The 23501-nt window shown below is 39.8% G+C and overlaps 1 protein-coding gene across 8 annotated transcripts in view; it reads right to left on the bottom strand.

The window, feature by feature from the left end:
• ADAMTS6 (ADAM metallopeptidase with thrombospondin type 1 motif 6) overlaps positions 1-23501 on the bottom strand; it is a 362071-nt gene that overhangs the window by 4056 nt on the left and 334514 nt on the right. For 7 of the 8 annotated variants that reach the window (XM_063700711.1, XM_055367654.2, XM_004058773.5 and 4 more), the window contains 2 exons: positions 15655-15831; positions 11776-11932 (listed from right to left, as the gene is read on the bottom strand). In XM_063700711.1, coding sequence (XP_063556781.1) covers positions 11776-11932; positions 15655-15831 — 334 coding nt within the window. Of the gene's footprint in view, positions 1-11775; positions 11933-15654; positions 15832-23501 lie in introns of those variants that run through there. The other variant, XR_010131756.1, reaches the window with a different exon arrangement.

The following is a 23501-nucleotide window of genomic DNA, read 5'->3' as shown; positions in this document are numbered from 1 at the left end:
CTAGCAATAATATTCTTTTCCAGTATTCTGGTCACTTTTATTTGGAGACTTTAGGATACTCTGTAAACTTAGTAATGAAATTTTCACATGCCTGCTAGAACCAAAGTTCCACCCTCATTTTTCCAGGTAGTTATACTGAAGCATCCTGGGTAAATTGTTGAAGGTAATTAGGAATCAGGCTGGGCAGTGGGTAATGTTCAGTGTTACAGACAGTTTTTGTTGTTTGCTTGTTTTTTCCTGGCTTCAAAAACCCACTGAAGTTCTAAGAGATCAGATACATTGTAGTTTATCATATGAGCCATATGATAAACATGGAAAATTAAGTACAAAGACATGGAAAACTTCCCAGTTCTTACTATTGAAGATGAAGATAACAATCTTATTGATCTCAATTTTTAAAGGCTCCTTTGGTGAAAGTCTTAAAATTTGAAACTGGAACTCCCAAATCCACTGAAAACATCTCTGCCACCACCCAGCTCCCTTACTCAACATTTCACTTACAAAGAGATTAATAGCTAGAAATATGAATTAAAACTTTTCACACCAGGATTCTCAGTAAATTTAAGTTTTAGCTGGAAGAAGGTAGAAGAGGGACAAATCACTTAACCTCTTTGTGCTTAAGTTTTCTCATCTGTAAAACAGAAATGATTAGAGAACCCACACTCAACGTGTAACATGTAAGACTACACGTGTATCCTTATGAACGTCAACTAGAGCAGTGCCTGGAACACAGGAAGTATGGGATAAGTGTAGGATACTGAATTGCTATTATTATTACAATTATTAGTTATTAGTATCTTTATTGCCTGACAGAAAGGAAGCAAGGAGTTACTCTCCAAATATCTCAATGAGGATGCAATATTTGAACTAGTACTGAGAAAATACTGCCCTAAAGACACAAGTCAGTTTGAAGACAAAACAAAGTGGAGTATTTCCTGGGGAACAACTTCATTAGACTTACTACTCCATTTTTAGAAGAGTAGCTGGACCAAGAAAACTCTGAGTTGAGCAAATTAGAAGTAAATTCACCAGTTTAAATTATAATACATAATGAATGAAATAGAATATTCATAAATTGCTTCTCCCTTCACCTGCCTACCCACCCACCCATTAAGGCTATTATAAATAGTTGACCAGGCACAGTGGCTCACGTTTGTAATCTCAGCACTTTGGGAGGCTGAGATGGGTGGATCACCTGAGGTCAGAAGCATGAGACCAGCCTAGCCAACATGGTGAAACCGCATTTCTACTAAAAATACAAAAATTAGCCAGGTGTGGTGGCACGCACCTGTAGTCCCAGCTACTCAGGAGGCTGAGGCACAAGAATCACTTGAACCCGGGAGGCGGAGGTTGCAGTGAGCTGAGATTGTGCTACTTCACTCCAGCCTGGGCGACAGAGCTAGACTCCGTCTCAAAAAACAAACAAACAAACAAACAAACAAACAAAAAAACCCAAATATGAATAGTCAGGGATTCTGTTCCTTAGATGAGTGCTAGAAATAAGACTCTTCTCTACATGCAGAGGCCCAGAACACAGCCTTTTGTTCAGAGGCAGTATCTAGCTTGTGGGCAGGCTGGAGGCCAGCTATCAGGATGTTCCTTTCTGAACTTCCCAATACCCTTGTTAAGTTAGTTCCCACTTAACTTGATTGGAAGCAGGAAGTCAGTAGGTTCTGGGAACAGGATCAAGCTTAGGGACGTTGGGATTATGAGTGTCCCCTGAGTTGCCTGCAGCGGCAACACAACCCAGTAGTTAGGGGCAGGAGATCTGGATTCAGGTGGGCCTGGGGGTGAATTCTGGCTCTGCCTCTTCTAGGAGTTGATTGTCCTCTGCCAAGTTACTTCACCTCTCTAAATCTCAGATTCTTCATCTCCAAAATAAAGACTATGATAAGGTCTGCTCATAGGATGTTGTGAGGTTTGCATGAGGTAATGCAGATAATGCATGTGCCATGGCACCTGGCTCAGAGTAAGCATTGTTCATTAGTTCTCATTATTAACAGCAAAACATCTGCCTCTGAGAACAACTATCATGTATTATTTCTCTGGGATCCCTGTCAAAATAAATATAGTCTCAGAAAGGGTTACACATTTACGCATTTAAGCAAAATATCAGAAAGCTATTAAAGAGAAAGCAAGAAAATTATGATGAGGGCAGGAGTGGGGAAAGACCTGTGGGAGATCTGGAGACTTCAGGACTCAAATATTAATATGGAAATTCCTAGGCTGTATGGAAGATCCGGTTCCTACTTCTTGGTTTTGCCTTCTAGGAACCGGCCTGACTAGAAGAATCAGTTCATTACATCTTTAGATTTGATGAAAATCTATTCACCAACCACGACTCATCTTTTATTCTCTTTTAACTCCACAAGAGCTTAATTTAGTAGTGCCAGCATTAAAAATTATAATTTATCAAGCATATCATTTGTGTAAGGCACAACATAAACATATATTATATATATATGTTAATCCTTTTAAGTTCAGTCATGTGTTGCTCAGTGATGGGGATATTCTCTGAGAAATGCATTGTTAGGTGATTTTGTCAATGTGCAAACATCTTAGAGTGTACTTTCACAAACCTAGATGGTATAGCCTATTGTACACCTGGGCTACATGGTATAGCCTATTGCTCCTGGGCTACAAACCTGCACAGCATATTACTGTACTGAATGTTGTAGGCAGTTGGAACACAATGGTAAGTATTTGTGTATCTAAATATATAACATAGAAAAGATCCAGTAAAAATATAATATTATAATCTTATAGGACCTTTGTATATGTAGTCTGTTGTTGACCAAAACATCATTATACAGTCCATGACCGTATATAAAATGTCAGCTTTATATAGACAGCAAAACATAAGCTCAAAAAGATTATGAAACTCATGCTGGGTCACACAGCTAGTTGGTCTAAGAACAGGTTTATCTGACTCCAGAGCCATTCTACTTCAGCGATATTCTTAGCATCTAAATGCAAGAAGTTTCTACCTGTCTCTGACTCTGTATTCTTGGCTGACAACACTGATAAATCAACTTGGAGCATCATAGTCAGGTTTCGTTTCTTTAAGAGTTTGCTGTTCCACCTTAGAGAAGGGGATCTATGTTTTTTAAAAGGAGGTTTCCAGAATAGCATCTGAATTATTTAGAAGAGCCTGAATTATCCCTTTATACTTTTTGTCACTAGATATTCCTCCTCAAATTTTGTAAAAGTACACAAGTGAAAAGGTGATTTTAGACACACCAAGAAGTTTTAAAGCCCCATTATTACAGAAAAATGAATGGAATCTTCAAAATATTAGTACCAGTTTTAAATTATATTGGGGCATTCAACCCATCTACCACTTTTAGCTTAGCTAGAGAGGACTGATTTGCTGTGCTCATTGCAATTATGCTGATGTCGTTGAGAGGCCTTAATTATAAAACTTACTTCATTAATCTGCCTCATCCTTAAAGCCCAGTGAAATTATGAAAGCCTTTTCTCTTCTACCCTTGAGCAGTACAACTTACTATTGTTTAAAAAAAACAAAAAAACGAAAACAAAACAAAACAAACAAAAAACCAAAAAAACAAAAACAAAAAACACCAAAAAAAAACCACCACCAACAACAAAAATATTCTGGAAAGGTTGTATATAAGTTAAATCACATATCCCATTGAAATTAAAACAATAACGAATGTTCTGTTTTAATTTCTGAATGATTTACAGTTGGCATTGATTTCTAGCTGATACTTAAAATGTTTAAAAATTCAAAATTCCTCTATACCCAAGTAGTGCATAATGTGCAGCAAATAAATAATACTAAGAGATCCATTCAAAAGAATTACTTAGTTTGAGTTTTTTTTGGTATTATAATCACTCTGTAGTTAATTTGTTTTGAAGGTTTGAGCTTTACTGTCATATTTTCTTAATGCAAACACACTTATATCTATCTACTTACTGCTTTCTAAGTAGCGGAATCTGAGCCAGTGGGTCAAGGATTTTAAGATGAAGGAGGCTTATTTTCTCTTCGACTATCATCATGTACCAGCTAAGTACTCTCCTAGGAGAAGAATGACAAGACACCCTTTCTACCCTTTTCCTGTGAGGATATTGGAAAGGTAAGAGGTCCTTATCTTGTGGTTTCTAGTTAACATTTTTTAAACCTAATTATTCTCTCCTCTTTTTACACCCCACTCCACCCCTGAAAGAAAAGTTACACTTTACCCAGGACTAGAGACTTCTGGTGGGAATGACTTTACGGAGAATTCCCAAATTCTTCTCAGAGAGACTTGGGAAGACATCAAGGGCTGAAAGCCAGCCCCTAGGCCCTGCAATGTGAACTGGATCCATTATTAGAATCTGAAGTAATTTGCCAGGCATGCTGGAGTGGTTCTCATTGGTAATCTGGGTTTTGGTAGAGTTGAATGATAAAATTAGACAACCTGTTTCATAGGCAACACATGAATCTACTTAACATTGATGTGCCAATGAGTTTTTCCCCAGGTGCTTTACATTAATCTTTCAAAACTCTGACCTAAAAGACATGCTTTCAAAATATACTGAATAGAGGTTTATGAATTTAGAATGCAATTAGATTCAGATTAATTGTGACTTTGAAGGCTTGATTTGGTCCAAGAAATACAAGACCAAGTCCTCAAATGCAGGGCTTTTGCATTTATGTCACTGAATGTTACAAAGCTTGCCTACTTGTCTCACTGGAGTTGGGAGATACCCTTCATGACCAGGTTGGACCATCAGCATCTCTCTTTGGAGAATGCACGCCCTGTTCCTGTAAACTCCTTATGTGGTTCAGAAGAAGAAAACAGTAAGTGAAGAGTTATGACTTAAGCACCTAAAGGTCTATCTTTTGGATTTAAAAAGTACAAACAGCTGTGCTTCTGACAAACTGCCCATGGAAATGCAGAACCTGATGAGAAGTGAGATAGCAAAGGCTGTGCATGCGTGGCACAGGAGTTGGGGTGGGGAATGTGAACTCAGTGTACTTCTCCTAATAAAGTTGTACTTGACCCCTTGACATTTTACATATTCAGACTAGAAAAGGATGAAATGGCAACTTTTGCTTGGGAACCTAACATTATTCATTGTAACAGAACAGTACACCAGCTTATTTTTATCCTTCAAGCAAGATGATATCAGCTATCGAACTTTACACTGATTTCAATTTCCCATAGACTAGACCATTCCTTTCTCTCTTTGCTTTCTCAAGTTTCTTTTTATTTAGTCTTATTCCCTGGATGCCACCCACATTCAACCTGGAGGTGGTATAATCTCAACCCAAATCCAGGGTTCCCTCCAGACCAGACAGCCAGGAATGTGAACCTGCATGCTAAGTGAATTACGAACTCTTTGAAGTGGTAAAGAAAAAAACTGGCCTTCCTCACCTCTTTGAAACCAAAGTCTTCAAATGACCTTTATCGTTCCTTTACTGATTTTAATACATCAGGTTCCACATTAAAACCCAAATGCAGTAGCTAGTTTGACCAAAATTCTTGGTTTGAGATTTCTGGAGCTGCCTAAGCTTTCCCAGAACTATTTACATGAGGGAGTCTAAGAGCCACCAAAGCCACCATTAGACATCCTGGGCTGGTAAACCATTGTACACTAACCACACCTTTCCTGGATTGGTTACCAGCCCATAGCACACCATGAATCATGACCTGGCAGCAATAAATACTCTGTGACAGAGTTCCTTGTGCTATTGACAAGCTGAAAAGACTCACTGTATAAACTACAAGGGAACTTGAAACTGCATGAAAGATGAATAAAATGGCATTTTGGATAGAATTTCAGGTGAGCTTGAGTAGGTTAGTCCCAACTGACATATGTACTTCAAAAAATTACTCTGAGTAGTATTGCAAATGTACTGATACCCAGCATGTCTTTAATTCACTTTTAGCAGCAACATAGTGTTACGCTCATCAGTGGCAGTCTGTCAAGATCATGCCTATAATGTTTTAACCCTTTGCCAAAGGCTTTCAGAAACAAAAAACTAAAGCAGATGTTGAACACAGCAAATTGTATCTCCCTTCTTCTTCCTCCCATTTCCCTCTTGCTATTTTAATTTTTTGAAACCCTGCTTCTGATTTCCTTATTATCATTTGTTGCTTGACCTCCCTCCATTTCTTCAATCTCTCTCAATTTATTTTATTTTTTAATCTTATTCAAATTCCATTATCTTATTAAAGCTTCAGAAGACTAACGTGTTTAATTTCCCTACAGATGCCTGAATTCCTTCATGATTAATGATGGTACACAGTTACCTAAATCTGAAATGTGGGAGTCATCCTGAACACCTCCATATCTCTCATCTCCATGTCTAATTGTTCATCAGGCTCTTTTTATTCTCCTTTCATTTTATTATTTTTCCCCCAGTTCATCACTCTCCTTTTAATCCCTACAATATCTGCCTTAGTTCACGCCTCCATCCTCTCTTGCCTGGACTCTTAGAAAAATTCTTTCTCACTCTACTCCCACACAAGGCTGCCCTCCCTCTGCTCCATTACCCTTCTGTCATCCTGAGCATATCAAACCCCAGTTTTTTTTCACTTGTTCCCTATAACCCAAAGATAGAGTCCTAGCTTCCTTCCACATGTGGAGTCTCCAAAACCAAGTCCCTGCCTCTCTCTCTGTAGCCTCATCTGCACTGCCTGCTCATCTCCCAACCCACCACAGCGATAGTGAACTGCCTCCATGCCCCTGTGACTGCACACATTTGTCCTCTGTCAGGAATGCCCTGCATTTCAATGTCTTCTGGGTAAACTGTTTCCTACCTTCCATGTCCAGCTCAGCTTGCCTTCTCTGTGATGCTTCTGCTGATTACCTGCTCCTCTGTGCACTCATGGTCACTTCTTCCCACGCCTGGAACAGTACTGCTCATATTGTCAAAATTATTTGTATGTTGCCAATCCTACTAAACCTTTGAGAACAGGGAACCTGTTGTATTGCGTTCATAGTCTTGGTGCCTAGCACATGGTAAGTATGTTTGCTAAGTAAGTAAATTAATGATTGGATGAATGTAGGATGTTATTTAAAAAATCATAAGCTTGAGGAATGGATGGGCAGACATATGCACATATATGAAAAAGCATGTTCAGTAAATGATAATGTTATGGTTTGGTGCAAAAGTAATTTCAGTTTTTGCCATTAAAAGTAATATAATCTAGATGGTGGATGTTCACTGTAAAATTCTTTCAGCTTTGCTGTATGCTTGAAACTTCTAATTTTTTTCATAATGAAATACTGATAGGAGGGAGACCATTACCTAAATCTTGGTAGTCAAAACAATTCTCAACATTCTATCTGTGGCCCATTTAATTCATAGAGATTCAACTGAAAGACTATTTTAGATCTCAATACGTCTCCCCAAATCCTGCCCTGTCTTGGGGTAGAGTTGAAGTGGTTTTTCAGTAGCCTTGTACTATGAGTCATGGGAATCTGACTGTGCTGGAGGAAAGGGGATCCTCTTCCACCTCTTCCACTCTCCTGCATTAACCAGAAACTGCTCCTTCTCCGACTTTCTTTTTTTTTTTTTTTTTTTTTTGAGACGGAGTCTCGCTCTGTCGCCCAGGCTGGAGTGCAGTGGCGCAATCTCGGCTCACTGCAAGCTCCGCCTCCCGGGTTCACGCCATTCTCCAGCCTCAGCCTCCTGAGTAGCTGGGACTACAGGTGCCCGCCACCACATCCGGCTAATTTTTTGTTTTTAGTAGAGATGGTGTTTCACCATGTTAGGCAGGATGGTCTCAATCTCCTGACCTCGTGATCTGCCCGCCTCGCCCTCCCAAAGTGCTGGGATTACAGGCGTGAGCCACTGCACCCGGCCTCCAACTTTCTTCTTAACTTTTCCTTGCTAAAAGGCATTTCTGTCCTCCATTTTTTTTTTTTTTTTTTTTTCTGAGACAGAGTTTTGCTCTTGTTGCCCAGGCTGGAGTGCAATGGCGTGATCTCAGCTGACCACAACCTCTGCCTCCCAGGTTCAAGCAATTCTCCTGCCTCAGCCTCCCAAGTAGCTGGGATTACAGGCATGTGCCACCATGCCCGGATAATTTTGTATTTTTAGTAGAGACAGGGTTTCTCCATGTTGGTCAGGCTGGTCTTGAACTCCTGATCTCAGGTGATCCACCCACCTCAGCCTCCCAAAGTGCTGGGATTATAGGCGTGAGCCACGACGCCCGGCCTCTTTTCTTCCTTGATCTGCCTCCTACAACCATAACAGACCACGTTTGCATTATTTTCACACTAGAACCTCTTCTCTCTCTCTTTTTATTTATTTATTTATTTTGAGACAGAGTCTCACTCTGTCACCCTGGCTGGAGTGCAATGGTGTGATCATGGCTCACTGCAACCTCGACCTCCCAAACTCAAGTGATCCTCCTACCTAAGCCTCCCAAGTAGCTGGACTACAGATGCGTGCCACCATACCCAGCTAGTTTTTAAATTTTTTGTAGAGAAGGGGTCTCCCTATGTTGCCCAGGCTGGTGTCAAACTCCCGGGCTCAAGCAATCCTCTCCCCTTGGCCTCCCAAAATGTTGAGATTGCAGGCATGAGCCACCGTGCCCAGCCTCCTTGTCTCTTTTGAAATCTATGTTATCCGTCCATTCCATATCTCTATGGATTAAAACTTATAATTCAGCTCATAATGTTTTATTCACTTTTCCCAAGGTACACACTGGGTTTTTCCAACTATGTGTTATATAGCTGGCTTACTGATTACTTAGTCTATGAAGCCTGCCTTGATGGAAAATGTTACCTCATTGGTCCTTCATTTGAGCACTTGTGCAAACTGCTCCACACAACACATTTCCCCTTCCTTTCTTAAATTTTTTTGAATTAAAAAAATTTTCATTTAAGTATTTGCCCTGAAAGACTATGAACTTATAAATATATTTAGATTTTCCATAATAAATAGCAGAGGTTGGCCACAGAAAGCATTCAATAATTAGCTGCTGATTAAATGAACAAATAGTTTCAGATATTTAAATGCATTCCATATATGCTATTGGGAAATTAAAGGGAACACACAACAAGTTATGACAGACGTATCATTTGTACTTTAAATCTAATTTTGTAAAGAGAGTTATCTTCTTTCTTTTAAATGAGTTGACAGCTTTAGATAATAATGATTCTAACATGAGTCATACTTTGCAGGATTAATAATTTCCTAAAAACTTCTTCCTTTACTGAGAAGTCTAAATATATTGTTTTTACTGCTTACTTTAGAATAATATTAATAAAAAGCGATTTAGCCAGGTAGATGAAATAACCATGAGGTGTTTCTCCAAATAACCCAAGAAACCTCAAATTAACACGTATCCATTTTAAGACAATTCCCTTAAGGCAGAAATTAGCACAGGTACAAATGATATTCTGCCTACTCTGAAAATAGTTTTGAAACTTATTATACATAAACTGCAAAGTTTATCTATAATGATTATGCATTATAGAGAAGATTTTGGAGAAATTATTAAAATTGTCTGAAATGAAGCTATGAGCATAACTTCCACAGATATATTGTTTTAGGCATGTCAAAAGGCAGTTCTTTCAGCAATGACTTAGGCTTCATCTATTGAATTAGGCTGACAGTCATGCCAAAAATGTTTTACTTCAAAATCAGAAACTCTTGCTTTTATGTCAAAATACCCTACTTTAAAGACTAATTTAAGAATAGCATGCAAATATAGTTGAAATGGACAGGTACTTGAACCCTACCAAATGTGGGTTCAGATCCTGACTCTACTACTTCCTAATCTTTAAATTGGGCAAATCACTATCTTCCCCTGTGCCTCACTTTCTTCATTAATAATACCAACTCTTAGAAGCTTGTTGTCAGGATTATATAAGATACTACACACGCGCACACACACACACACACACACACACACACAGAGAGATCTATTTGTGTATGTGAGATATATAAGACAGATAATATATATAAAGGGCCTAACATAATACCCAACACAGAATAATTTAATATGATAGTTATATCCTCTCTCCTACCTTAACCTTGTATCTTCTAATTCTGAAAGAAAAAGAGAACCCCAAACTCATGTGATCTATTGCTAACTTACAATGGATAAAAGAAATTATTTGCTGGAGTCTTACAGAAGACAGATTTTGTTCTGTTTTGTTTTGGGGGGGTTTTTCTGAGACAGAGTCTCAGTCTGTTGCCCTGGCTGGAGTGCAGTGGCATGATCAGGGCTCACTGCAGCCTCAACTTCCTGAGTTCAAGTGATCCTCCTGCCTCAGCCTCCCAAGGAGCTATGACTACAAGCACATACCACCATGCCTAGCTAACTTTTTTATTTTTTGTAGAGACAGTGTCTCACTATGCTGCCCAGCATGGTCTTGAACTCCTGGGCTCAAGTGATCCTCCCAACTCAACCCTCCCAAAGTGCTGAGATTATGGATGTGAGCCACCACACCCAGCTAAGAGATTTTTTTTTTTAAAGATAATTTAAAAGATAATTTTTTTCCAAGAAAAATACTTTTGTTTGTTATGGATTTTGAGCCCTTCTCAAGAGAGGGAAAGCTAGATTTCCAGAATCTAAAGGGACAAAAAAGAAGTAGCAGTAAAGCCAGAGATTCTGCAAAATTTAAAGTTGTGATTTTTAATTAATGTAGCATAGGGTTATACATTTTGAAAGAGTAAATTATGTGTATAATAAGTGCATTGTGTTGAGGCTTAAGTATAAAAAAACAGACCATTTGCAAAGATGCAAGGTGTCTGGATCTTGTCATACAAGATCACTTTCTTAAAATTCCCAAGAAAACACTTTTAAATAGTGAGTATTATTTTTAAGAATCCTTTGAATTAGACAGAGTTGATCAAAAGAAAGAGATCTCTCTTGAACAGGTTTATAAACATATAGTTTTCACTTGAAAAATATTAACAAATTATTTGACTATATATTAATGATAGGTTTTTTTCAGGGCCTTATAATTTAAATTTGCGGCTTCAGGTGTCGTTCATGTGCATATATTTGACCCTGCCTGTATTTTCATGTGAGAAGGCAGTCTAAACTTCTGCACTATGCCATGTTTGTCTTCACATTCTTGATAATTTCTGTCATAGTGACTCGCACATAGTAGCATTCAAGCAATTCCTAATGAATGCCTAAATGAATAAAGAAATTACTTTCATTTAAATAACAGATTTTAAAAAGTCATGATTGTGGCCGGGGAGTGGGGCATCTGCTGTTAATAAAGGGATTTCCCAATGAATAAAAAACAGAAAGAGAAATTCCAGAGCACAAAGACCTTTGTCCACCTTTATAAACAGCTACATAATTATTTTTCTACTTTTCTACGATAAGAAAATTAGCATTTAAAATGCAAGTAGTTTCAAACATATGCTTTCATTATATGTATAACAAGAATGAATTTAAATCTTCAGAATGATAGAGATCCACTGTCATATCCAAAAAGAAACAGAAGTTTGCACTTCAAGAGTAGTTCATTAGGAAACAGCTCTAAAGTCCTACTATAAATCAAACTTAGAATACAAGGCTGGATATGATCTTAGAGATTATCTACTCCAATTTCTTATTTTATAGATAAACTTAGCTCCAGAGAGGTTAAGTGACTTAACAAGGTCATAAAGTTACTTAAAAAGTCAGGAAAAAACTTGGGTTTCCTGATTGCTGTCTGCATATAAGCAGCTTTCACAAATGCTCTACTCAAACTACACTACAGTAGTGGGTTTACTGTGCTCTTCAAACCCTGGGAACAGTAAAGGTGGGTCATTAGAGACCACAGGCCCCTCCTCCATGGAAAACTCACCTTCAGTATTAGAAATGGGGGTACTGTCACATTTGCTTTCACACTGCTGCATTGATGGAGGCCGAACAGTTTCTGGACAGTCACTAGATGCCTGTCCGGTGTAGGAGAGACACTGCACAGTTCTCATCTGCTGTCCAAGGCCACACTGAGCAGAACACTAAATCCAAAGACACAAAGAAACAAAATATTAATCTCAACAATTTTCAGGAGGTAAAAAATATACTATGTCATTTCAAATACAACACAATATGAACTTTTTTTTTTTCTTTTGAGACACAGCGTCTTGCTATGTTGGCCAGGCTGGTCTCGAACTCCTGACCGCAAGCAATCCTCCTGCCTTGGCCTCCCAAAGTGCTGGGATTACAGGCATGAGCCACCACGCCCAGCCACAATATTAACTTTTTTTTTTTTGAGACAGAGTCTCGCTCTGTCGCTCAGGCTGGAGTGCAGTGGCTCAATCTCAGCCCACTGCAAGCTCTGCCTCCCGGGTTCACACCATTCTCCTGCCTCAGCCTCCCGAGTAGCTGGGACTACAGGCACCCGCCACCACATCCGGCTGATTTTTTGTATTTTTAGTAGAGACGGGGTTTCACCATCTTAGCTAGCATGGTCTCAATCTCCTGACCTCGTGATCTGCCCGCCTCAGCCTCCCAAAGTGCTGGGATTACAGGTGTGAGCCATCGCGCCTGGCCACAATATTAACTTTTAAAGCCCACATGTGGTTCATTTTTGAGAGGTGTATGATTAGGTCATTCTACTATCAAACTGGTTTGGAAAGTCAAAGATCATGTTATTACCCTAGCAAACAGACTCAATATACTTCCCAGAAGATAATACATAGAGATTTCTTGCTATCACTCCAACAATTCCCAGCAAGGCTGGTGAACTCTAGCAGGAGTGTCATGAGAAAATCCTTGTGATGAAGTAGAATAATGAGAGATTGTAGGGCTAGGAAATCACTATTGCTCCCTATTTATTATAGGTGTGCAGGTAAATAACCTGATGGCTTATTGGAGTGTCCTGTATGTGATTAAACTATTAGTTCAATGTAATAGCAGTGACAGCCGTGGAGCCTGGTGATGGGGTCATTTAAAAAAAAAAAAAAGAGCTTAAATAAGTCCCTCAGGTTTTCTAAGGGATTGCCAGCCACACAAACCTGAGAAGTAGTCTGTGTTCTCAAATGAGCATGTCTCCCTCTCCTTTTGCATCTACTCTGGGATTCAGTCACTTCAGAACTGAAGTTACTGTCCGAGAGGCTTAGTTTCACTTGGGACTGATCAGCTGCTGAGGCTGAAGAATGAAGCTGGGTTAATCTATGGGCCTGCCATCGAGAATACCAGAAAGCCTATGAAATTTGGAATCAAAGGCATGAGGAAGTAACTGGTGCCAACACAGGGGATGGTGATGTTTACAGGGTCAACACATTGAAGCCCTGTTGGATTTGTTTGCAAAAACTCTGAAAGCACCCACAGGACTTGTAAGGATATTCATGAAGAGCCTTAAAAATATATATATTTTTGGCCAGGCGCAGTGGCTCACACCTGTAATCCCAGCACTTTGGGAGGCCGAGGCGGGCGGATCACAAGGTCAGGAGATCGAGACCATCCTGGCTAACACGGTGAAACCCCGTCTCTACTAATAATACAAAAAAATTAGCTGGGCGTAGTGGTGGGCGCCTGCAGTCCCAGCTACTCAGGAGGCTGAGGCAGGATAATGGCGTGAACCCAGGAGGCGAAGCTTGCAGTGAGCCGAGACTGTGCCACTGCACTCCTGCCTGGGTGACACAGCAAGACTCTGTCTCAAAAAAAAAAAAAAAGAAAGTTTTCATACAGAATGACAAATAAATGTACTATAAAATATATTAAAGCATCTTTGAAAATGTATTTTCACTGGTTATTTTGAATTTTAGTAAACTGAGTTGAAATTGTAAATGGGAAGAAAAGGACTTAACAACATTTAAAAGAATAATCTCAAATTGACAATGGTAAATTCAGCAAAATTACTAAAACACAAAAACTTCCAACTGACTTTTATACAGTAGACTGCAGCAAAGAATATAGAGAAGGAAATGCCTGCCTGGTTTAAAATAAAAATCATGTAGCATATCTGCTCTGATTCTTTAATAGCATCATATCAATCATGTGTTGTGAAGCTGTCACACTTCTATAGTGAAACATAATTTGACACTTAACTGTATACAGTGCTTAACACTGTCATGTGTATTCTACTTGAGCATTTTGTAAATTAAACTAAACATTGCTATAGAGATGCCAAGCATTACTTATTTTATGATTATATTTCTTTTGTCTCCTCAAAGTGCTGAGCACAGAGCAAGTATACTTAATTACCTTCATGGGTACTGAAAATCTTTGCCCTCTCCTAAATGAAACAAAAGAGGTGTCTAGATGTTACTGTACTCTGGCAATATTGAATTTTGGCCAGAGTTTTGGCAACTACTTATATGAAATGCCATTTTTAATAAGTAAAGGCAGACCCAGCACACAAACAAAATCATGCTGGCCTAAATCACAATATGCCATTATGATTTATTTGAGTCTCAAATATTAGAAAATGACTTGCTACAGGTCAGTTATGAAACTACAGGATAAGGGCATTGATTATGGTTAGATATTTACTTTCTGGGGCATTATTTTTTAATGTAACCTAATAGATTTCCTCTTTGACATTTAGAAGAACAGTACTTAATTTTCCTTCTATCTAAATATACCGACTTGGTCTTTTTTATTAAGAATTTTTTTAATTGGCAAATAAAATTGTCTGTTTATCATGTATGACATGATGTTTTGAAGTATATACCCACTGTGGAGTGACTAAATCTAGCTAATTAACATATTGCTTCACAAAATTTTAATATTGTGCTGAGAACCGACTTGTTTTTATAGAATTTAAGGTGGCCTACAGAAAGATAACACAATTTAAAAGCAGATAAGACAGAAAAAAGAAAAAATAAGAAAATTGGAACTTAAGGTGGAAATGAGTCTAATATAAAAATACATACCAAAATTCCTATATACTTGTTTCCCAATTCATAGCGTCCATCAGATAAAAACAAATCAATTCATGAATAAGTATTAATAATATTTCAAGGATTGTCAATCACATCATCAAACTAATTAAAAACCCCACAACTTTTTTGTGAGTTTTAGAGTAATTATCTCAGCTGGGTGCGGTGGCTCACACCTGTAATCCCAGCACTTCGGGAGGCCGAGGCGGGCAGATCACGAGGTCAGGAGATCGAGACCATCCTGGCTAAGATGGTGAATCCCTGTCTCTACTAAAAATACAAAAAATTAGCTGGGCGTAGTGGTGGGCACCTGTAGTCCCAGCTACTCGGGAGGCTGAGGCAGAAGGATGGCGTGAACCCAGGAGGCGGAGCTTGCAGTGAGCCGAGATCGCGCCACTGCACTCCAGCCTGAGCGACAGAGCGAGACTCCATCTCAAAAGAAAAAAAAAAAAGAGTAATTATCTCTATTTTGCAAGTGGGAAAATGAAGACACTGCTGTTAACTGATTTGTTCCTTTTCAGTTGACAGCTGGGACTAGAATCCAAAGTTTTGGTAGCTTGTTCAGATCTCTATCGGTTATTCTATTTCTCTTTCAATTTTAACCTACAATGGATCTGAAGAACAGAATCTGAAGTGGGAAGTGTGTGGGTGTGGGAGAATCACTGGCTCACTCTGTATGTGTCCACATGTGGTGGCTGTGGTTTGTGCACTGTTTCACACTCATGCCTCATACTTAGACTTCTACGTGTTAATTCTTACTCATCTCTCAAGCCCTTACAATGATCACACAAGGAACCTCAGGTTTGTGTCTCAAGGTGCTATTTCAGCAGGAGCCCACAGTACAAACGCCTTACCTGGCCCCAGTCTCCTGTGACCCAGTGAGGAGGAGGGCAGCGGCCCAAACTGCAGCGGATGCGGACAGGAGGTTTGCTTTCCTCTGGACATTGTGCAGCTGGGAATGTCTTAGAAAGGTCACTGCTTTTGCACAGAACAATCCGATGCTTGAATCCTGGACCACATTTTGGAGTACACTGGAAATAAAACAAATAGTAATGAATCACGACAGTTTAAAGACAGAGGAAAATTTGAAGAAAGTCTTTCTTCATGTAAATGTGTGTTTTAGTATAGAATACACACATATACTAAGTTCTAGGCAAAGTCTCTCAGATACAAAGTTCCTTAAAAGTTTTTAAGCAGAGGTACTTTTATCTTTTTCTTAAGGTCTTGAAGAGCTAAATCCAACATTTACTTTTCTTGGCTAACTCATTTTCTTGCTCTATTGGGGATAGGTTGATTCCTCTATTCCTCTCTATCCTTAGCCCCGTCAGCTGTGATAAGATTCTGCTAATTTTTGGAATGTGGAAACCTTCGTTTCCTACTTGGTGGGTGTGGTCTTCTAAAAGGAACTTGTATGTTATTAGTAGACCAAAAGAACTTGTCTCTGTGAAGCAAGTTCAGGGTTGATTTAGATAAACTATTCTTATGTCGGGTCGCTAAGAATACTTGGTCATAGGTGAAGGTTTCTTGCACAGAAAATCTCTGGACTTTTCCCCATCCATCAGTTACAAATCTAAGGAAGTCGTTCTTTATAACTGGGTCTGTTTGTTCATCATACTGAGGGAAGGATGTTTTTCCCTATGTCACAAATCTTATGTACCTCATCTCCAGGTGTTTCTAGAAGTCACCTATTTAACATGGTAGCTGACTTGAGTCTTCCAGCTTTCTCCCCTGTATGTCTGGACCCTTCCTTAAAATATGTAATTCAGGCCAGGCACGGCAGCTTACGCCTGTAATCCCAGCACTTTGGGAGGCCGAGGCGGGCAGATCACGAGGTCAAGAGATCAAGACCATCCTGGCCAACATGGTGAAACCCTGTCTCTACTAAAAATACAAAAATTAGCTGGGTGTGGTGGTGTGTGTCTGTAGCCCCAGCTACTTGGGAGGCTGAGGCAGGAGAAGTGCTTGAACCAGGAGGCGGAGGTTGCAGTGAGCCGAGATTGTGCCACTGCACTCCAGCCTAGAGACAGAGCAAGATTCTGTCTCAAAAAAAAAAAAAAATCTATACTTCCCCTCAATCAAGTGAGGACCTTACCCACAACATCTGGAAGCACTGTATATATACCTTTCATACGAGAAACATTTCCAGATCTCCTACAGGAACTACACTAGACTGGAGAGATATAAAAATGAATGAAATAGGAGCTCGGCTGTTGGGACGTGAGTCTTGCTGAAGCTCCTGGCCGAATAAAGCCCTTCCTTCTTTAACTCGGTGTCTGAGGGGTTTTGTCTGTGGCTTGTTCTGCTACATTTCTTGGTTCCCTGACCGGGAAGCGAGGTGATTAACGGACAGTCGGACGGTCGAGGCAGCCCCTTAGGTGGCTTAGGCCTGCCCTGTGGAGCATCCCTATGGGGCACTCCAGCCAGCTTGACCGATGCGGATCCTGAGAGCACTCCTGGGTAGGCAATTGGCCCGGTGGAACGCCTTGCCAGAGAAGCACGTGGCAGGCCCCCGTGGACGATCAACGCAGTGGCTGAACACCAGGAAGGAACTGGCACTTGGAGTCTGGACATCTGAAACTTGGTAAGACTAGTCTTTGGAACTTGCCCACTCCATTTGAGTGGAAGCGTGGCCTGATCACCCACGGTCTGCCTGTACCGGCACTTTGGTTTTTGTTTTTGACTTGACTTGGATTGCTTGATACTTTGATTTTGGTTTTGACCTGGCTTGGATTTCTGGATACTCTGATTTTGGTTTTGATTCTGGGTTTGGTGTAAACTGTAAAAGTGTGTGTGTGTGCCCTTTTTACTCGTTCTTTGTTTTGTGGTGTGAGCATGGTGTTTTGTCTCGAAGAAGCATGGGTCAGGCACAAAGTAAGCCCACCCCACTAGGAACTATGTTGAAAAATTTCAAGAAAGGATTTAAGGGAGATTAAGGTGTTACTATGACACCAGGAAAACTTAGAACTTTGTGTGAAATAGACTGGCCAGCATTAGAGGTGGGTTGGCCATCAGAAGGGAGCCTGGACAGGTCCCTTGTTTCAAAGGTGTGGCACAAGGTAACCTGTAAGCCAGGGCACCCAGATGAGTTCCCACACATAGACCCTTGGTTACAGCTGGTTTTAGACCCCACACCGCCCCCCCCACCAGTGGTTGAGAGAACAGCAGCATAAGTGGCTGGCAGAGACAAGGAAAGACCAGCAGAGAGAGACAGAGGAGGAAAGAGAGAGAAAAAGGGGCAAAGAGAGAGAGAGGAGGAGACAGAGAGACAAAGAGGGAGTCAAGGAGAGAGAGAGAGAGAGAAAGAGAGAGGCAGAGAGGTAGAAAGAGACAGAGGCAAAAGCAAAGTCAAAAAGAGAGAGACAGAAAGTCAAAGAGAGAAAGAGAGAGAGAAATATACAAGAAGAAAAAAAAGTGTATCCTACTCCTTTAAAAGCAAAGGTAAATTTAAAACCTATAATTGATAATTAAAGGTATTCTCCGTAACCCTGTAACACTCTAATACCACTTTGTTGTCAGTGTAAACAAGGGCGTATTCCCGAAAGCACTGAGGACTTCCTATCAAAAATCCTTAACCCAGTAACCTGTGGATGGCCCAGAAGCATTCAATCTGTAGGCAACTGCTTTGCTAACAGAAGAAAGTAAAAGAAATAACTTTTAGAGGAAACCTCATTGTGAGCACATCTCACCAGTTCAGAAGTATCCTAAGGAAAAAAAAAAGGATGATTTAACATTAACCACTGAAAATTCCCTTAACCCGGCAGGTTTCCTTACAGGGGATCTAAATCTTAATTACCATACAAAGGTCTGACCAGACCTAGGAGGAACTCCCTTCAGGACAGGACAATCGATGGTTCCTCCCAGGTAATTGAAGGAAAAAAAAAAAAAAAAAAACATCTATACCAATTCTAAGTTAATTTGGACTGAACAAGGTCTTATTAATAGCAAAGGATAATTGAAACCCCAAACTTAAAAGGTTTTCAACAAAAGTAAAGTTTGCTAAAAGTTAACAGTGTAACATGTATTATAGTAACTTCTAATCCTGTGGCCTTAAGACAGTCTAGTCCACAGACATAAAAGAAGTTCGCTTTGGAAAAGAATGGTTATCATCTTCGGAAAAAAAAGGGAAAAAAAGGGGGCGCAGAATTTATGTAAACAGAGTGTTATATGGGAAATTCTTGTCCTGAAATAAATTAACTGGTTATTTAAAGAAATAAATGTTTGTAATAAGTCAGAAAGTTGAGGCATGTTGAAAAATTGTCTGTGAAAGTCGTGAAAGAAAAAAATGTTATTAAAAAAAGAATTTATGCAAGAAATGTTGTATAATTTAAAAGTAACTAGGCCTCCTGAATGTAAAACAAAACAGTTTATGTACAAGTTGTATAAGGAAAGTAAAATATACCTTTGGTAAAAGGATTATAAGGAGGCATAAGAATGTAAATTTTTACCTACATTAAAAGGTTAAAAAATATATATTGTTTTGAAGATTTAAGCAAGTTTTAAAACGTTAATTGTAAAGAAAATTCTGTGTGTAAACATTGGCTAAAGTTAAAGGGGTATCATCCAGTTTTTCTGTGAACTGGACATTAAAGTAAAAACACAATGGGTTTTTCTTAAAGCACTAACCTGCTCTTTAACAAAGATTATAAAAGGTTAAAAAGAGTCTATAAAAATCTTACCTTATGGTCTGACATTAAAAATTGAATAAATGTCTACAAAGTTTATTAAAACTAAGTTTAACATTAATAGCACAGTAATAGCACAGTAAAAGGTGAAATTTAGCTTATCTGGTATAAAAATCATACAGGAAGCACTGTCAGATATAAAATGGTGTTTGGCTTCTTTGGTCTAAAAACTAATAAAAATAGGTGCTAAAGGAAATTTCTCAGTAGGAAGGCACCAAGGACTATAAAGTCCACTGCTGATGTCCCCACATTTAAAACAAAAGGTCAATTTCTTAGAAATTATATACTTGGTTTATCTTCCACTTTCCTTTCCCTCAAAACTAAAAGTCTTTTAGCACAGGTACCACCCCTAGAATTTCCAGTAAACCAGCACCAGCCTGAAGATCACCTTCTCATCAAAGGGTGGAAAGAAGAAACACTCGAGCCAGGCTCGGAAGGACCCTACCTTGTGCTGTTAACCACTGAGACTGCCGTTCGTAGAGCGGAAAAGGGATGGACTCATCACATCCGAGTCAAAGCGCCCCCACCTCTAGAGTCGTGGGCCACAGTCCCAGGGGAAAACCTTACCAAACTAAAGCTAAGAAAAATTTAACTCTTTCATCTATTCTATTACTCTTTCTTCTTCCCTCGCTCTATTGCTGACCATCTAGTTATTAACATAACCAAGTCAATTTCGCCTCAAACTATTGCATTTAATGCTTGCCTTGTTATACCCTATGGGGACCTGCCAAGTCAAAGACAGCTCTCTACTTCAGAAAAGTACCTCTGTCCCTCCTGACTCTTCTCAGACTGCGCATTAGTAAATTAGGACCATTTAATCCAGGGAAATTTTGATAAAGACCCCAGTGTCAACCAGGATTCTTGCCCCCCAATGTAGAGCTTTTATGCCGTAGTTGGTCCAACATTCTGTGGACCACTAAAGAGCAAGGATGGACTGCCCCAACCAGTTTTTGTAATTTCCTAAAATCATACATTCATTTTACTAGAGGATCATAAAAGTTAAAGACTTAAAACAAACTTTGGCAATTAAAACAGGATACCAAGATGCAAATGCCTGGCTGGAGTCGATCAAATATTCCATCTGCACGTTAAACAAAAGCAATTATTATGCTTGTGCACATGGCAGGCCAGAGGCCCAGACTGTCCCCTTTCCACTAAGGTGGTCCTCCAGTCGACCAGGCGTGGGCTGCATGGTAGCTCTCTTCCAGGATTCCACAACCTGGAGTAATAAGTCGTGCCAAGCTCTCTCTGCTATATCCCAATGTCCAGCACCTTGCAGGTCAGTCCCCGAGGGCCATCCAGTCTCCCTCTTCCAACACTAAGTTCGCTTCGTGTCTCTCACGACAGGGAGGAAACTTAGCTTCCTTGGAGACCTGAAGGGATGCAGTGAGCTTAAGAATTGTCAAGAGCTTATCAGTCAGTCAGCTCTTGTTCATCCCCGAGCGGATGTGTGATGGTATTGTGGTGGACCTTTACTGGGAGCTCTGCCGAATAACTGGAGTGGCACTTGTATTTTAGTCCAGTTAGCTATCCCTTTCACCCTGACATTTCATCAACCAGAGGGAGGAAAAATAAGACATCATGCGAGAAAAGCCCCTTATGGGTCTTTCAACTCTCACGTCTATTTAGACGCAATTGGAGTCCCACGGGGAATACCAGATCAATTTAAAGCTTGAAATCAAATAGAGGCAGGATTTGAGTCAATATTTTGGGGGGGTGACAGGTAATAAAAATGTAGATTGGATAAACTACATCTATTATAACCAATAGCAACAAGCTTTTCATGAGTTAAAAGAAAAACTCATGTCGGCCCCAGCCCTGGGGCTACCTGAACTGACAAAACCCTTTACACCCTATGTGTCAGAAAGAGAAAAAAATGGCAGCTGGAGTTTTAACCCAAACTGTGGGGCCCTGGCCAAGGCCAGTGGCCTATCTCTCAAAACAACTAGACGGGGTTTCCAAAGGCTGGCCCCATGTCTAAGGGCCCTGGCAGCAATGGCCCTGTTAGCACAAGAAGCAGATAAACTAACCCTTGGGCAAAACCTGAATATAAAGGCCCCCCATACTGTGGTAACTTTAATGACTATCAAAGGACATCATTGGTTAACAAATGCCAGATTAACCAAGTACCAAAGCTTGCTATATGAAAATCCCTGCATAACCACCGAAGTTTGCAACACCCTAAACCCCACCACCTTGCTCCTGGTATCAGAGAGCCCAGTTGAACATAACTGTGTAGAGGTGTTGGGCTCAGTTTATTCTAGCAGGCCTAACCTCCGAGACCATCCTTGAACATCAGTAGACTGTGAGCTGTACGTGGACGGGAGCTTCGCCAACACCTACAAAGTGACTCTGAAAAGGATGACAAGCCCTGCTCCAGTCACACCCGGAAGCTGACTGGTCCACGCATGGCCGAAGCATGAGAAAACTCATCACAGGACTCATTTTCCTTAAAATTTGGACTTGTACAGTAAGGACTTCAACTGACCTTCCTCAGACTGAGGACTGTTTCCAGTGTATACATCAAGTCACTGAGGTAGGACAAAAAGTTGCTACAGTCCTATTATTTTATGGTTATTATAAGTGTACCAGGACTCTAAAAAGAACTTGTTTGTATAATGCTATTCTATACAAGGTATGTAGCCCAGGAAATGACCAACCTGATGTGTGTTATGACCCATCTGAGCCTCCCATGACCATAGTTTGTGAAATAAGATTAAGGACTGAGGACTGGTGGGCTCATAAATGATACAAGTAAGGTGTTAGCCAAAACAAAAGAAAAAGGGGTGCCCAAACAAGTCACCTTGAAGTTTGATACCTGTGCTGTCATTAATAGTAATAACTTAGGAATAGGATGTGGTTCTCTTAATTAGGAAAGAGGCTATATGGCAGAAAATAAGTACATTTGTCATGAATTAGGACTGTGTGGAAGTGAATGCGGATACTGGTCTTTTGTCATTTAGGCTACTTGGATAAAAAATAAAAAGAATCCTGTCCACCTTCAGAAAAAAAAAATGAATGAAATAGTCTCTACCCTCAAGGAGCTCAGAGTCTTATTTAGGAGACAGACATGGAAACACAGATTAATGTTAAAAGTACCATATAAGTGGAAGTAGAACACATAAATTATCGTGCCCCTAACACCATCAGCCTGTTTTATAATTATGTATTTACATGTCTTTTCATCTCTACTAGATTATAAGCTCCTTAAAATTACTCCATTTGTTTCATCTTTGCATGCTTGTATGCATGCAAACACACACATGTGCATGCGCGCGCGCACACACACACACACACACACACACACACACACACACACACACATATCCCCCAGGAGCCAGCTGAGGACTCTGAGTAAACACTTGATAAATATATGCTCTTCTTTATCTGGAAAGGTGACAATTTTGATTTACCATTAGGTAAATCAAGATGTACTAGTTGTGGATGGGGCTATCTAGGTGAACACCGTGCACATGTACACACATGGATTTTGTTAGGGGCAATCTTTGAGCCTGGAGTATGTCATAGAAAGACAGAAAAATATTAACAAATTTTTCAGATGAACATCAATGATTCAACGCAAACTCTTTATCACAATGAATATAATCACAGAATGCATTTCCTCCAACTTAGAAAAGGTTTCATTAAGATGCATTTTGAAAGGGGATAACACAAGTTTTTCAGTGTAGCTCGAGAAGAGGCTTTAGTTAGGGAGTGAAGATCAAGAGAGAAATTCCTGATTCCTTTTATTCCTCTTCATAGCCAAATCAATATCCTCATAACCTGGTGCTGCCTCACTCTACCCCTACAATCCATCACTAGATCTTATTAATCCAACTCCAAAATCTGTCTCACACCTGTTGATTTCTCTCCATCTCTACTGCCACTAACCTTACTTCAGACAAACATCATTTCCCATATGAAATTTTGTAATGGCTTTCTAGTAGGTCTCCTGTTTCCTCCTCTTGCCTCACTCAAATCCACTCCCTAAACTTTAGTCAGAGGGATCTTTCTAAAGC

Source organism: Gorilla gorilla, chromosome 19 (genome assembly GCF_029281585.2).
Source record: "Gorilla gorilla gorilla isolate KB3781 chromosome 19, NHGRI_mGorGor1-v2.1_pri, whole genome shotgun sequence".
NCBI classification, from domain to species: domain Eukaryota; kingdom Metazoa; phylum Chordata; class Mammalia; order Primates; family Hominidae; genus Gorilla; species Gorilla gorilla.
The sequence above is the reverse complement of the archived record's forward strand: the minus strand, read 5'-3'. Positions and strand labels throughout refer to the sequence as shown.